The sequence below is a fragment of the Eucalyptus grandis genome, chromosome 5 (assembly GCF_016545825.1).
Source record: "Eucalyptus grandis isolate ANBG69807.140 chromosome 5, ASM1654582v1, whole genome shotgun sequence".
In the NCBI taxonomy this organism is placed as follows: Eukaryota; Viridiplantae; Streptophyta; class Magnoliopsida; order Myrtales; family Myrtaceae; genus Eucalyptus; species Eucalyptus grandis.
In genome coordinates, this window is record NC_052616.1 from 29330489 (window position 1) to 29346555 (window position 16067).

The window sequence follows — 16067 nt, forward strand, 5'->3', positions numbered from 1 at the left end:
AAAAAAAAAGCACGTGATCGAAATGAAATTGACAAACACGTGAGAAGCACGTGAGCGACGGCCCACAAAACGAGCAAATTTTCAGTCGTCCGTGCCCCAATTTGCCCCAGAGAAAAGAAAATATATTTCATGTCGTCTTCGCTTTTTGCCAGTGGTGGGCTGGCGAATGAAGCTGAAGCTCACCCCCACATTATCTCTCTCTCTCTCTCTCTCTAAATGAGCTTCTTCGTGGTCTCCTCCTGATCCCCACCAAAAAGATATGGGTGGAAACAGAGACCGCCATGGCCGCCGCCGCCGCCGTCTCCTCTCCCTCTTCCCGTTGATCTTGTGCCTGCTGTCGCGTCCGTCTGAGGCCAGCGCGCCGGGCGGAGAAGGCGGGGGGACGCCCGTTGTCATCGGGTACGGATACGCGGTCGGATCCGCGGCCGTTGACCCGTCGGGGACGACGTTGACCGCCGAGCTCCGCCTCATCAACAGGACCGCCGTCTATGGGCCCGACGTCGAGCATCTCCGCCTTGTTGCCAGGTCAGAGTCGGAATTTGTCGATCTGCTATTGCTAAGATAAAGCCCTTTTCTCTTGTTTTTTTTTTGTTTTTCCTTTTCCCGAAATGGAGAGCCAGTAGTAGTAGCTCTGCAAGTTGACCGTCTCGTGAGAGTGGCTTTTCTCTGTGTAAAAGCATTATCCGACCACGTAGGAATTGCAAAAAGAGTAGAAAACGTCGAGAAAAACCGTGCTCATAACGGGGTAGAAGTGACGCGAGTGGGGAAATGCCGGGCCTGGAGATCGGGCCTGTGGCATTACATAAGCCCATTCATAACGAGACCTATCAGTATAGGTTATAGGCCCTTTTCTTAACCCGTATTCGATGGGCTAGGTTGTTGCATGGACTAATTATATTTAATAAATGAATCATGAATTAGTCTAAAATGATAAAACCCAAAATAATATGATGTTAATGAGTCCATAACTTACTTAAATTTAACTCAACTTTATTCTATGAATCTCTCTTTACTTTCTCTCACATTTGCTTGATCTCATGCTTGCTTCTCTTACATTAGTTAGGATATGAGTTCTCCTATATTGAGTTGAATATGAAAGTGTTTTATTAATATGAGTCGGATCTGAATATGGATCACTAAATTTGTATTACATGAGATTGAACCATTTTTGACCTAATCCATCAGTTTAATAAATTTTCCTATAACATAGATTACATAGAATATTTGTGCTAAACCTAGATTGGGTGTGTTTAATTTGGTTTAGGAGTAAATTTTTTGGGAAAATGTAAAGACTTTTGGATTTAAGGGTTTTCTAAAATGCAAATAATATTTGGCAGTGTATTCTAAAAAAATATTGGGAAGCAATATTCACTTAAATATTGTTTAGTAAAAACTATAATTTATAAAGAACTTTTGCTATTTAAAAAAAAAAACTCTCAAATTATTTGTTAGCAGGCCAAATTTACCACTGACCAATCATCGGGGGGCTTCATGTAGCTGTCGAGCAACCTCGCCTAAGGTTGTGCGACCCAAGCATCACAAGCCGACAGCTAGATCTAGCCTTCTTGGCCCCTCACCAACGGCCTAAACCCTTATCGGTGGGATTTTGTGAGGTGGGGACATTTTCGAAATCATAAAAATTGAGCAAGGGCAAATTTAGAAGGAAAAAAATTGTATTTGCATTCAAGAATTGCGACATTTCAAAGTACTTCCAACCCTACTTTGGACCAAAGGCCTTTAGAGGCTTTCGAAATACGATTGTATTTCCCCAAAGCTTTGTAAAAAAATTTCCAAACGCCATTTGTATTTGCCCAAGAGATTTTGGAGCCCCAAAGGGTGTTGACAACGTTGAGCTAAATGCACCCTAAAGTTGGAAGCGGGCTTTCTCATGTGATTGTGTTGCCCAAGCCAATAAGGATGGAAGGTGAGCGAGCATAATTGATAAGTGCAACGGGTTTGGAGTCAATCACTAAATTAGAACCTTAATCTTGGGTTAGCAATCTTTATGGTCAACATATTTGCAAGAAATTTTAGGGATGAGAATAGTAGGAGTGCTATAATTTTTCTATAACTTTTTTTCACTTTACTGTAAGTGTCATAAATTTGAAAAATCGATCACTTAAGCACCATTAAAAATTTGCCTCACCAGAAAATTTGATGTTGGTGTCGGTTGTCTTACATGGATAATTTTTGTAATTTTTCACTCAATTAAATGTCATAAATGTGAAAAATCAATCATTTAAGTGTCATCAATAATTTATCTTGCTAGAAAATCCCCTATCGACCTCGCCCCTATCTAGCGAGGGCATTAGCCCTCACTTGAGGCCGATGAGGTTGGGATGCCCCTGCTATTAGTGGAGCGACCAACCACGAAGGCCCTTCCTTGCAATTCGTAATGACTCACCCAAGGCCTTTGTGGCCCCCCACCCCTCGATCAAGGGCAAGGCCTTTGAAGTTGGCGCATAGAAAAATAGAAAATAGAAAATAAAAAATAATTTTTTTATATGCAAAAGATTCATATAGGATTTGTCAAAAGTAGTACTTAAATGATCGATTCTACTTCAATGTGAAACTTAAGTGAGTGAAATATATATATGATAGTTAAGTGAACGTCATATGAAAGTTATGGTACTGTTGTTCTTATCTTGAAAATTTAAATTTCAAATCACTACATTGCGAAATTTCTAATTATCGACCAAAGAAACAAAAAGAAATTATCAAATACACAATGACAATATATAATGTGTACATATGTATATATAAGCGTGAAAGGAGAAATATTTTGAAATTTGAATTTTTTCTAAGAAGGCTATTGCAAAAATACAAAATAAGCAAATTTTAATGCTAGTTCATAGGCGAGATCAAATTGAACTATATTTACAAATTATCCGTGGACACCATATTTTTAATAGTTAACGATATTGGTAAAAGAAAAAAGAAACAATAGATCTATTGGTGGACAACTAAGTATTGGATTTAATAAATAAAACCGCAGTAAATATGTTTTAGATATATAAATCTAGTAGATTAATTTATAATATGCTTTTTTCGGGGTGCCGCGCACTCTACGGGGCTGTCCATGATCTTGAGCATAAAAAAAAAAAAATCTTATTTTAATAAATAAAACAGTATATATGTAGATGTATGAATCTCGTAGATTAATTTACAATATGCTTTTTTTGGGCTGTACGCGCAAAATAGCTAATTTTGGCCGTCATCATGGGTCTCAGCTTCGAAGCGGGCGGTCGTCTTCGAGTCCGAATCGCAGACGCCGACCACCGGCGATGGGAAGTCCCCGACGACCTCATCCCTCGCCGACCTCCGACCCCTCCCCGCCGCGCTCTCCCTGAACAAACCCTAACTCCGCCGCTGCCGCCACCGCCGCTCTGCCGCTCCCAATGCCGCCTCTCCGCCGCCACATCCTCCGACCTCGTCTTCGACCTCCGCAACACCACACCCTTCTCCTTCGCCGTCTCCCGCCGCTCCTCAGGCCACGTCCTCTTCGACACCTCCGCCTCCGACCCCTCGGCCTTCCTCGTCTTCAAGGACCAGTACCTCCAGCTCTCCTCCTCCCTCCCTCCCGGCCGCTCCTCCCTCTACGGTATTGGAGAGCACACGAAGCCGTCGCTCCGGCTCCTGCCCAACCAGACCCTTACTCTCTGGAACGCCGACATCGCCAGCGCGAACCTCGATGTCAACCTGTACGGGTCGCATCCGTTTTACATGGACGTCAGGTCATCCGTGGGCGGCCGCGGTCACCATGGCGGAGGAGTTGGGGCGGGCACGAGCCACGGCGTTCTGTTGCTGAACAGCAATGGCATGGACGTGGTGTACACTGGCGATAGGATCACTTACAAGGTGATCGGTGGGGTGTTGGATTTGTATTTCTTCCCGGGGCAGTCGCCAGAGGCAGTCATGGAGCAGTACACCGAGCTCATTGGCCGGCCGACCCCAATGCCATACTGGTCCTTTGGTACGCCAGTTTCGATTGTTGATGCTGACATTTGATGAATTTGATTTTACTATTGTGCTTCGGCTTCTGTAGCTTATTCTGCAGTAAATGTGAGATTCCGAGCATAATTATGCGTTGAAGAGGATGGAATCGAAGATTCTGAGTTTATTGCCCTTGACTTGCTTTATGAGTTTATTCTCTCATGAAGATGACACTAGTCTATCACTCAACAAATTGTGTCTGTTATGCTCAATAGGGAACGAATCTTAGACACATTGCGTGTTATTTTCCTTTGAAAACCACTGCTTCCCAACCCCCAGCTGATCCTACCACAAGTACTCACTGATGTTCAAGAAACATTGTCTGTTTTCCTGGTATATGGCTAGATGTAGATCACTTACAAAGTTTGATTCATGGTAGATGGCTTTTTCTGCACTTTTTGCTTGACAAGTTTGGAATGTGGTTCTACTGATAAAGTATCTGTGATTTACTTTCTAGGATTTCATCAATGCCGGTATGGTTACAAGAATGTCGCAGACTTAGAGGGCGTGGTAGCTGGTTATGCAAAAGCTAATATACCATTGGAAGTTATGTGGACCGACATCGATTACATGGATGCATATAAAGACTTCACTCTTGACCCTATCAATTTTCCAGTGGAAAAGATGAAAGAATTTGTCAGCAGCCTTCACAAGGACCGTAAAAAATATGTCCTGATACTTGATCCAGGTACACTAGTGCAGAAATGCTTGTGGTTGAAACTTGATCTTTTAATTTCTTTCTAAATTGTCATCATAATATTACTTTCCTTTTCTTTTGAATGGGTGATCTAGGCATTAGCGTGAACGAGACATATGGGACCTACATCAGGGGGATGCAAGCAGACATCTTCATTAAACGCGAGGGAGTTCCATACTTAGGTGATGTTTGGCCAGGCCCGGTGTACTTCCCTGACTTCCTTCACCCATCCAGTGAGAGTTACTGGGGTGGTGAGATAAAGAGGTTTCATGATGTTCTTCCTTTTGATGGCCTATGGCTCGACATGAATGAGCTGTCCAACTTCATAACTTCTCCGCCTCTTCCTTCCATTCTTGACAATCCCCCCCTACAAAATCAACAATTTAGGAGTTCATCGGCCAATCAACAACAATACTACTCCTGCGACATCATATCATTTTGGCAATATTTCAGATTACGATGCTCATAACCTTTATGGACTCCTGGAAGCCAGAGCAACAAACAAGGCCTTAGTCAATGTTACTGGTAAAAGGCCATTCATTCTCTCGAGATCAACTTTTGTGAGCTCTGGCAAGCACACTGCACACTGGACTGGGGACAATGCCGCGACGTGGGATGACTTGGCTTACTCAATTCCTGCAATTTTAAATTCTGGGCTTTCTGGAATTCCAATGGTAGGAGCTGATATATGTGGTTTCTCTCGAGACACAACTGAAGAGCTCTGCAACCGATGGATTCAGGTAAAATCTTTTGAGCCTAATCTCAATTTATATTAACTGAAGAGCTCTGCAACTGAGCTTTAAGATTTTTCTGAATTAATATTCAGAGTTAGGAATTTAAGAATTTTCTTTTTCTTTTTTTAGGGGAAATTTTACCTTCTTTACCTCCTTTTGAAGACAGATATAAACTATATAAATATGCTTTGCGGTGAGGGGAAGTTTGGGTATCTTTTGTGCTTATACGTCATGCTATGTTGAAGATATCTCAATCTTCTACAGAAGGGAAGAAGATATAGTAGAGACTGAATAGAGGTGTAAATCATGTTTTTCTGTCATACATATTTAAGCATTTATTTTAGAGCTTTTACTGATGCAGCTTGGAGCCTTTTATCCCTTTGCAAGAGACCACTCTGAAAAGAACTCTATTCGTCAAGAGCTCTTTCTCTGGAAATCAGTTGCCACTTCCGCCAAGAAGGTGCTCGGGCTTCGTTATCGCTTGCTCCCATATTTCTATACCTTGATGTATGAGGCAAATAGGAAGGGGCTGCCCATTGCCCGGCCCCTATTTTTCTCATTCCCTGAGGATACGATGACTTACAATATCAATTCCCAATTCTTAATTGGTAAGGGTCTGATGGTGACTCCTGTACTAAAATCAGGTGCCCAAACCGTGGATGCTTATTTTCCAAGTGGAAATTGGTTTGATCTCTTCAATTACTCAAATTCAGTGAGTACAGCTTCAGGAATGAATGTGATGCTCAATGCGCCGCCTGATCATCCTCATCTTCATGTAAGGAAGGTAATATATTGGCCATGCAAGGAGAGGCCATGACTACGGAAGCAGCTCGGAGAACACCATTCAAGCTGTTAGTTGTGGTTGATAGCCATGGGAATAGCACAGGACAAGTGTTCTTGGACGATGGAGAGGATGTTGAAATGGGAGGGGAAGGAAATAAGTGGACTCTGGTGAAGTTTTATTGTGAGAAAACAGGGAATGGTGTTGTTGTCAGATCAGAAGTTGTTAATGGGGAATTTGCTCTGATTGAGAAGTGGGTAATTGATAAGGTGACAATTATAGGATTGAGAAAAGGAACTAGAATGACGAGATTGAGAGGGCATGGATTATCCAATGATGTAGAAGCAACATCCGGACAGAGAACGATGAAAACAATGGGAAAATCGAGTGATGGTGGAAAGTTTGCGATTGCTGAAGTCTCAGGATTGTCACTTCAACTGGGGAAGACATTCAAGTTGGAAGTGAAAGTGCGCCAATCCTAAGAGCGTTATCAGAAGAAATTGGTCAGGGTGTAATAAAGAACGAAAGCATTTCTCCAATAAGTTTGTGTGTTTCCAAAATGAAAAGGCACACAGGTATCAAGCCACGTCTTTTCCATCACTAGCTCTTTCTTTTTTCCCTATTTTTATGGGAGGGTGCAGCTTCTGAACTGGCTAAGATCTCTGAATAAAATTTCTTCTTATGTTTTGTCAAGAGAGAATGAAACAAATGGTCTTAAGTTTTGACCGAATGTGCAATATCGCTCATGAACTTTGCATAAGTCATGCGTTTCATACCTTCACTTGAGCCAAAGTTAGAAACAAAATAAATTTTGGCAACAGATTACAATTCATTTAGGGCAAAAATGCCTCTCTTAGCAAAATGTTCAGGGCATTTATACCAAGTCATCCATTCTTTTAGTTTGTCTTCACTTAAAAGTCGCAAATAGCAAAGAGATCGACACAGTTGAATAGAAGTTATCAAGGCTTAAATTTAATAGAGACGATGAAAGTTGCGAATGATTCTTATGTTTTTGAAGTCTCTTTACCCACATACATTTAGTATATTCCTTCGTTGCCGACAGGCTTTGACGAGTGCGATGATGCTTACATTCCTAATGGAACCGGATTTTCCCCTTTTTTTCTCCCCAAATCCCAGGGGATGGTGTCATCAAGAAGGCGTTGGAAGATTACACAGCTATATATCTTTCATGATTCTCACTAATCAAAGAGTTGGGTACATTTCCAAGTAGACATTTCTTGATGTTCAAATCGAATACGTCAACTTCTCAATAAAGCTATCAATTTTCCTCAAATCGGGACATTGATGGAAAGCAAGGCTCTCTAAAACAAGCATCTTGGGAAGTCCCATAAAAGAGAAAGAACTTTCGATTTCACAGCCAAAAGATGAAGGATTGCATATTAGTTATATAGAATAGGAAAAAGAAGAAGAAGAAGCAGCATAAACACCTTGATTAAGCTCCGCAGTTTTGAATCATTTATGAGGTCATAGGCCAAAAATTGAAGAACGACCACATTTGCTTAATTGCGAATTGGTTTAGGAGCCAAAGCCCGAGCCCTAAAAGCAAACACTAATTATAGAAAGAAATGGCATCTAGGCAAGAGAAAATAGGCCACAAATACAGTACAGACAAGGTGATCTTTGTTCCCAGCCAACGGTGACATCTTCTGGGTTTGCTTTGCTAGACGCCATTGGCATTAATCACTAAAATGGACAAGTATACCCTCCATTGCATTTCGAGTGTTTCTGCACTCTCTACCTCTGCTTTCAGCCAACTTCGTTCTGACTTGATGGCGAGCGTCCTCTTTAGCTTCTTTCAGAGAGGGACCTCTCTGGTTCTGGCCAGCTTGCCATCTTCACCAGCAATATCGACATCACAATCTGCTGAACTTCTTGCATCAGAACAACACTCTCCCCAGCCTTCTCCTCTGCTCTAATTCCAGTTTGAGGCGGCTTCTTAATCAAGCCGGAAAAAACAGGGGAGGATGCAGTGGATAAAAGTGTTGAAGTTCAGCCTTCTCTGCTTCTGTACCTGTTTAAAGTGGCTTTTAATGAAACTCTAAAATATTAAATGAGTATTTATGTGCTTTTGGAACGCACAACCCACTCCACATACACATCCAGTTTAAACTGAATTCCATCAAGGACATTAGTTCCTTGATTAGTGGCATAGGTGGACCGTGTAAGCCGTGTTCTTGCAACACCCCGTTGGCAAAATTGTTTCAAGTTGTGCATAAGCATCCGATTCTTTTAATGCTCTATCTTTGCTGTTGAAATCATAAGTGACCAAACTCATCCCCACACAGAAAAAGTAATTAGTAAGACATCGACATATAGGTGGAGTATATTAAATAAAAAATACGCTCAACTAAACAATTCGCTCCGTATCAAATGACAGGAATATTCTAATGAGACTTCGAGCTATTCAGTACGTTTCTTCTGGACATTGAAGGGCTTTCAATGATTTCTGATAAAAACTTACTTTGTTTCACAGACTTGCTACAAATATGGGACTTTCTCATATACGAAAAAGGAAACAAGAACCAAAAAGCAAAACCAAAAAAAAAAAAGGAAAGAAAATGAGGAAACACGAAAGGAGAATAATTGAAAATTTTAATACTAGGTTGTTTGATTGTTTTCGATTTCCCACAGTTGTTACTGGTCTGCCTAAAAACTTGAATTCAAGTTTGTGGATGATTGCATCAAGAACACCTAAAAGAAAGAGAGAGAATGGTTCAGAAAGCCTCATCATATTAACCACAAATCATCCAATTGGCAATTCTCTTAGTGAAATCAAGTAGACAAAGCCTGCCTTCCTCCTCTTCCCTCTTTCTTTGTTGTTTATTGACCAGCAGTTTCTCCACTATTTGAAATTGTACATGCATACGTTGGGAAAGAATAATGCAAGTGTCATAATTTTCGTATAACGCTCACTTGAAGGGTATAACATTTTTTTTTATTCACTTAAGTGCCATAAATTTGAAAAATCGATTATCTGAGTGTTACAAATTTAAAAAATTGATTACTTAAATGCCATTGTACTATATAGAAGATTAGCTACTAAAGGTATCTATCAAGCAGTAGATCCTTTAGATTCAACGTCAACTATGCTAGGTGATTTGCTTTGCCGAAGAATCTGACCTAGACACCGATTGTCTTATGTGGCTTCACTGGCACTAACATGGGGTAATTTTTTAATATTTTAATTATTTTTATTCTTGCTGGCCCTAAAAAAGGAAAAAAAAAAAGAAAACAAAAAAATTCAAGAACAAAATAAAAATTAAAAAAAAATCATGATTTTTCGGAAATGGCACTTGAATGATCGATTTTACTTCGATATAGCACCTAAGTGAAGAAAAAAAATTGTGGAACTCAAGTGAACGCCATGCAAAATTTATGGCACTTGCACTTTTCTTCTCCATGCATGCATACATTTTATCTAGTCAAGTTTCTATAGATCACAGCCTTAAAAACCTGCTTTGATGATACTTATCAATTCAATTAGCAAGTTTTTATGTACATCATACATGATTGAGTAAAAGTGTTGTAGGAGTAGAAAACAAGGAATCATCCTCCATAACAAAAAATAAAATAAATATAAGAAAATAACTTTACTCCACCTGAGTTAAGTTGGTGGACCACGTGAGTTATGCCCTAAGAAAATCACCAAATTGTCTTCTTTTAGCTTCCTATCTTAACTATGAAAATCACAAAGTACCAATCGTGTCTTCATAAAAATAGAATAAATAAGAAATCAATATTAGTTCGAGTCAAAACCGAAGTTATCTAAACAAATTCACTCGTTAGACATGAAACTTTAAAATGCACTTTCTTAATAAGAAGAAACTGAGCGATGACATTTTTTAGATTAATGAGTTTCTTCCACTTATTTTGATACCAATTGACCTTTTCCCCTAGCATATGTAAAATTTTCTGGCTTTCTCATGGACGGAACGGAAATAAAAAACGAAAAGTAGAAAAAGAAAAAAAAGAAAAATACAGAAAACACAATCGGGAAGATAAAACTTGCAAGTGTGCCAAAATTTAGATCGGTGTTAGAACAAGTGAGATCAATTCGAATGCATCTTTGTTTGTCGACGACGTCTTTATTGGTCCGATAACTTAAGCAAACTGAAATACCCAATCTCTCTTATTACTTAATCAAATTTTAACTATGCGAGAGAGAGAAGGTTCAATCAGACTCACCTGGTGCTTGCAGGACTCGAGGGTGCCCTCGAAGATCTTCGTGCCGCCAAAGATTTTTATGTGGCAATGAATTGGCAATTTGGTGCTCAATACATCAATCAAACTTTCCGAGGATCCGCACTTGAGGCCTTCGATATCCCGGAGCGCATTGTTTTCGCCGATGCATAAATGCTGAAGGTTCTTTGAGTTTGACAAACCACCAAGACTTTCCAGTGAAGGACAATCACGAACCTCGAAGCATTCCAACACTTCAAACGTACCAACAATTTGAATCTCGTGTATTTGCCGGCAATTCGACAGCATGAAACTTTGCAACTTATTCAAGGCTCTTGATGGAAGGATTACTCTCGCTTCGGAAGTAATCAACTCATTAGCATATTCACTATTATCCTGTCCAGTTTCCTTCACATAAACTATCCATTTCAAGGATTTGCAACCTCCAATAGACAATGCCTCCAGTGAATCGAACACCCAAGGAAATTGGATCCGATCTAGCGAAGAGCAAAGGCTCACCCGTACGTCTTTTAGCTTCCTCATGCTTGATAGCCTAAGTCTCTTGAGGATGAAACACTCTTGCACTGACAACTCCCTCAAATGTAGAAGTTGAAGCCCATCGAATTCAAATACCTGCCTCTGAATTCTAGAGAGATATAGATGTAACAGATTTCTCATGTTCGGACATAGTGACTCGATTTGACGAATATCACTGAGACCTAGATTTTGTAGAGATGAGGGAAGTTGCGGAAAAGTTTCCATATGAATGGCAGATCTAACATGGTTAAGTCTCAAGCTCAATTTAGTCAGCTTGGATAACCTCTCAATCCACGAAAACCCACCAGTACAATGTTTACCTCTTTCTCCTCCATCATCTAGATACAGCTCAACCAAATTAGTCAAGTTTGAGAGATCTGGGATTACTCGCAACAATGCGGATTCAAATTGTAGGTGGGTTAAACTAATTGGGAGCATCGGCAACTTTTGAATTTGATGACAAGCCAGCAATTCCAATCTTTGCAAGCAAGGAAGCATGCTAATGGTCTCTAGAACTTCACTAACCCTAGTACGTGATAGATTTAGAATTTTTAGGCAGTACAATCTTCCGATTTCGGGAAAAAGTTGACCTTTTAAATAGGGACTATTGACTTGAAGTGTTTCCAAATTTTGAAGCTTTTCAACAGCACTAGGTAACTCCCATAGTTTTTCTGAATCAAGAGTAGGATCGGTTGAAAAGTGCAACTCACATAATGACTTCAACTTCCATATGGAATCTAGGAGTTTCTTCACTTTATGACATTGTTGTACAATGAAGTGCTCCAAATTCATTAGGTCCCCAATTTCTTCAGGCAAATTTTGAAGACAATGGCAAAGAAAATCTTCAAGCCAATCAGATGCTTCAACTTCCCAACGAGACGTCAATTTTCTCCAAATTGGAACAATCTTCGAAAGCAAGCCTCTCTAAATTCAGGCATCTGGAGAAGTCTAGTGTTCTAGTTATTCTTTTACAACTTTTAAGAGAAAGAACTTTCATTTTTTTGGCCATCTGTCACAATTAATGCAATAGTCAATGGATGAACAATCAATTATTACTATCAAAAATAGAATAGGAAAAAATATATCACACCTTGATGAAGCTCAGTAGTTTCGAATCAACTATGAAGTCATTGTCTGAAAATTGAAGGACAACCACATTCTTTAAGTGCATATTGGTTGGATTAGAGTTTGGGGAAGGATGACTCCAAAAATCCATCTTAGCTGGGTAAGATGGTTCCCTAGGTTACCAACAAGGGTTCCCCATTTAGCTTGAGGTACTTTAGATGTTTAAACTTTCCAATCATTTTGCTTCTAATAATGACCTCAGGATGATTTTTGGGTAGATCAAGATCCAGTGCTTCAACATTCTTCTTCATCTACAAATTAAAGCAAGAAGATAGTGGTATTTAGTAACCTATTTAAGAGGAAAGTATTAAAATGGGCAAAAGAAAAAAGAGCATCCAAGTGCAACATAGAGGATCTTCTACTAGAGAAACTATTAGTTCTCTCAAGAATTGCTTTACCTCATTTGTTTCTATTGCATGAAGGATCTCCTTGCAAATCCACATCCGACTTCGCTCTCCAGGATTTGTTCGATTTTCTTGATTAACAATCTCCCTTCCAAGATCTCTGAGCTGATCATGCATCCAAAACTTATGATTCTCCAAAATTACTAAAGACCTGTTAATGAGGACACTAAGTGCAGTATGCAGGAAAATCTCACAATCTTTCCACGCGTAAATTGCACTCGTCTTATCCTCACCAATAAAAAAGCATGCAATATCAAGGAAAATTTGTTTTTGGGCATTAGTTAAGGCATCATAATTAATCTTCAACACTCAAAAAACATTTTCGTGAGGTGCTTTCTTTAATTTGTTCCATGTCTCTTCCCATACTTCTTTCGTCTTGTGGTGGGAGAGGAACAAACCAATTACTTCAAGAGCCAAAGGAAGTCTCCCGGAGAGATACGATTGATCTTGAAAGATCCTTATAGTATGAAGGAGAGTCTCTATTAAATGCATGCCTACTAAAAAGCTCAAGCGCATGATCATCACTCATCACCTCCATTTCATAATCTAAAATCTGATACTTTGTTCGTAGATCATCTTTATTTCGAGTTGTAATCATTATTCTGGATCCTGAATACAAAGTACCATTTCCAACTAAGTACTTCACTTGTTCACTGTCATCAACATTATCAAGTACAATAAGGACTTTCTTATTGGAAAGTGCTTCTCCAATCCTCTGCATTCCGTATTCGATATTGTCAATGGTCCTCGTTCCTCCATGAACGCCGATTTCATATAGTAAATTTTTTTTGCAACCCAACTAAACCATCACTTCTTGATGACTTATCTTGAACATCCTCAAGGAAACAACAATTATGTCCAAAATGAGAAGAGAGTTGATTAAAGACAGCCTTGGCAAGAGTTGTTTTACCAATACCCCCCATACCATAAATTTTAATGAGTCGCACACCACCGGAACCAATGTCTAATAATTTGTTTACTGCTTCTACTCGATCATCAATTCCTACTAAATGTTCAGTAATCGATCTATGTTTCGTCTTTAGCTTTTCCACGACCTCCTCAACTATAAAATTGATCAGTTCACCCTGGCTGTCACAATGAAAAACCATTTTAGCAGGGGTAAAACGCGAAATCACAATTACCTAGCTAGAAGTGATGATAGGATAAATTCTGAGACTTAACAATCTAGAAGTGATTTTCTAAGAGTCAATATTGGGCATAGACGTCATTCCACACAGAAATTTTGTGAATTATGTTCGAGCAACGACCGTAGAATGCACTTGGTAATGTATGCCAGTTGACTTCATTCCAATATGAGGTGAGGAATCTTGGGATGATGTTGATAACTTTCGCGCAAAACAGTTGTAAAAATATTTATATATTTGACATTAATATTTTGTGAATTATGTTGGAGCAACGACCGTAGAAGTTGAGCATCGTGTTTAGAGAGGAGAAATTTTAGAAAATTGAAAGATTAAATGTTTAGATAAAAATGTGCATGGAATTTCATTAAGCCGTTCTTTTTCCTCCCACTGCCCACAATCAAATCTTAATTTAGCTACGTTAGCTATTAATATCAGTATTCACCCATTATATAAGACAACCTTGTTAAGCAGTTTCACATTTTTTTGACGAACGTAGTATATGTTCATCATTTCGTAATGCTATACCAGCAGTTCCACCACAATTGTACTGGAATTTTTTTACCAATAAAAATTATACTGGAATTGTCACATCTATGATTAAATGTTAAATTGGGAACAAGCGACTTGAAAGGAGTTAGCTTACCCTTCATAATTCTTCACTTCCCATCCTTTGATCGCAGCAACCTCCACGAGAGCCTCTCTCCACACAAGTACTTGCCCATTGCTCAATTTCTTCTCACGCTTCAAATTGAATATGGCATCTCGATACAATGGAGTCTTCAGCTTAACATCGTCAGGTTCCACATCGAAGAAAATAGGTAGGATCTCTTTATTACCTTCCGATTTGTTGGTGTTTGTCACAATCTGTGCAAGCTCATGGAGGCACCATTGGCTCGAAGCGTAGGTATGAGAGAAAATGGGTATGTAGATCCTGCACTTGTTGATTGCATGCTGAAGCGATCCATTGATCCTTTCACCAACATGAACCTCTTCATTGTCTCGGAAGACTTGGATTCCAACATTGATCAAGCTACGGTAGAGGCAATCGGTGAATCCAATGCGAGTGTCGGGTCCTCTAAAGCTTAGGAATACTTGATACTCGCTTCCGGACAACATTCCTGCATTTGAGCTCGCCATAGCAGCTGTTTGTTAACTTGGCGGGATCTAAATCGATCTCTCTCTCTCTCAGCTTAGCAAATATCCGACGAATGAGATTATTGAGACTTGTACAGAAGATAAAACCGAGTTGTCAATTATTTGAGGGGTATGTTGTTATCGTATTAGTAGATGCGATTATAAAAATGTTAGTTGGGGGAATAGATTTTTGGGGAACGCGGATTCCACGCACAAGAACAGCTCAATTTCTTGCAAGACTGTCCTTCCTCACTGATTGTTATTTTCACTTTAAAAAACGTTTACAATACCTGCAACAAATGATGGAAAGGTCAGTGGCATTCAGAAAACGAACCCGTCAAATAACAAGCGGGGTATATTAAATATTGGTCATGGAACGGGTGGGTTTTCAGATAACATTTCTGATATGTGAACATAATATGGTCGTAACAGATAACATAAATTTTTGGCGACGAAGACCATCAAATCAAATCCTATTGGTCGATGAGAAAGACATACACTGAAGATGTGGCTAACTAATGGCCGACATAACGCAAACTGGGAAAATAGCAAGATTGTTCAGCTCTCTAAACAAGTGCAGGGTGAGGGTGAGCATGGTTTTAGAGTAGAACTGAGAACTTAAGAACCAGACCGGTTCTGCACGCCTTTGAGACCTCAAAAAATGGACAAATTCATCTTCCAAAAATTAGGGAACCTGTTCCAACATGTAGGTTCTAAATGTGATGACCCCAGCACATAATAACTAATGTGAAACTACTAGCACATTTATCTTTTTGTTAAGCTTTTTCTTAAGCATGCGAAAGCATAAAGAACTAAAGAAATCCTAGGGTAGATGGAACAACTTCATTTCTTATGTATATATGATAGACGACCAGTTGGGGATGCTAGGGAATAAAAGGTTAGTACTACTGACTACACCGTCCTACAAGTCGGTTGCCCTATCCCAACCTAACTATACATGTGGAGTTTTCAGCTTAACATCATTAGGTTCCACGTCGAAGAAAATAGGTAGGATCTCTTTATTACCTTCTAATTTGTTGGTGTTTGTCACAATCTGTGCAAGCTCATGGAGGCACCATTGGCTCGAAGCATAGGTATGAGAGAAGATGGGTATGTAGATCCTGGACTTGTCGATTGCACGCTAAAGTGATCCATCGATCCTTTCACCAACACGAACCTCTTTGTTGTCTCGGAAGACTCGGATTCCAACATTGGTCAAGCTACGGTAGAGGCAATCTGTGAATCCAATGCGAGTGTCGGGTCCTCTAAAGCTTAGGAATACTTGATACTCGCTTCCGAACAACATTCCTGCATTTG

General features: G+C 39.6%; 2 protein-coding genes and 1 pseudogene across 2 annotated transcripts; 1 reads left to right on the forward strand and 2 right to left on the reverse strand.

The window, feature by feature from the left end:
• Nucleotides 1–183: 183 nt before the first annotated feature.
• LOC104427573 lies at nucleotides 184–6930 on the forward strand (annotated as a pseudogene).
• Nucleotides 6931–8048: 1118 nt separating this feature from the next.
• LOC120293358 (putative disease resistance protein At3g14460) lies at nucleotides 8049–11494 on the reverse strand. Its single transcript, XM_039312488.1, has 2 exons — nucleotides 10412–11494; nucleotides 8049–8237 (listed from the first exon to the last, which is right to left on the reverse strand). The coding sequence occupies exons 1-2, from the start codon at nucleotides 11438–11440 to the stop codon at nucleotides 8163–8165; spliced, it is 1104 nt and encodes a 367-aa protein (XP_039168422.1). The 5' UTR covers nucleotides 11441–11494; the 3' UTR covers nucleotides 8049–8162.
• A 1546-nt stretch (nucleotides 11495–13040) lies between these two features.
• Nucleotides 13041–14917, reverse strand: LOC104430353 (TMV resistance protein N-like). Its single transcript, XM_018867064.2, has 2 exons — nucleotides 14260–14917; nucleotides 13041–13560 (listed from the first exon to the last, which is right to left on the reverse strand). Exons 1-2 carry the CDS (start codon nucleotides 14751–14753, stop codon nucleotides 13242–13244), a joined length of 813 nt encoding a protein of 270 aa, XP_018722609.2. The 5' UTR covers nucleotides 14754–14917; the 3' UTR covers nucleotides 13041–13241.
• Nucleotides 14918–16067: the final 1150 nt, after the last annotated feature.

Bases quoted from the DNA above. Each gene is read 5' to 3' on its own strand.
- LOC120293358 (XM_039312488.1), bottom strand. From the start codon at position 11,440: ATGCTTCCTTGCTTGCAAAGATTGGAATTGCTGGCTTGTCATCAAATT. The intron at 8,238-10,411 runs GTGAGTCTGATT...CACTTTAAACAG, and splicing joins TCGAGTCCTGCAAGCACCAG to GTACAGAAGCAGAGAAGGCT.
- LOC104430353 (XM_018867064.2), bottom strand. From the start codon at position 14,753: ATGGCGAGCTCAAATGCAGGAATGTTGTCCGGAAGCGAGTATCAAGTA. The intron at 13,561-14,259 runs GTAAGCTAACTC...TCATTGTGACAG, and splicing joins GAAGTGAAGAATTATGAAGG to CCAGGGTGAACTGATCAATT.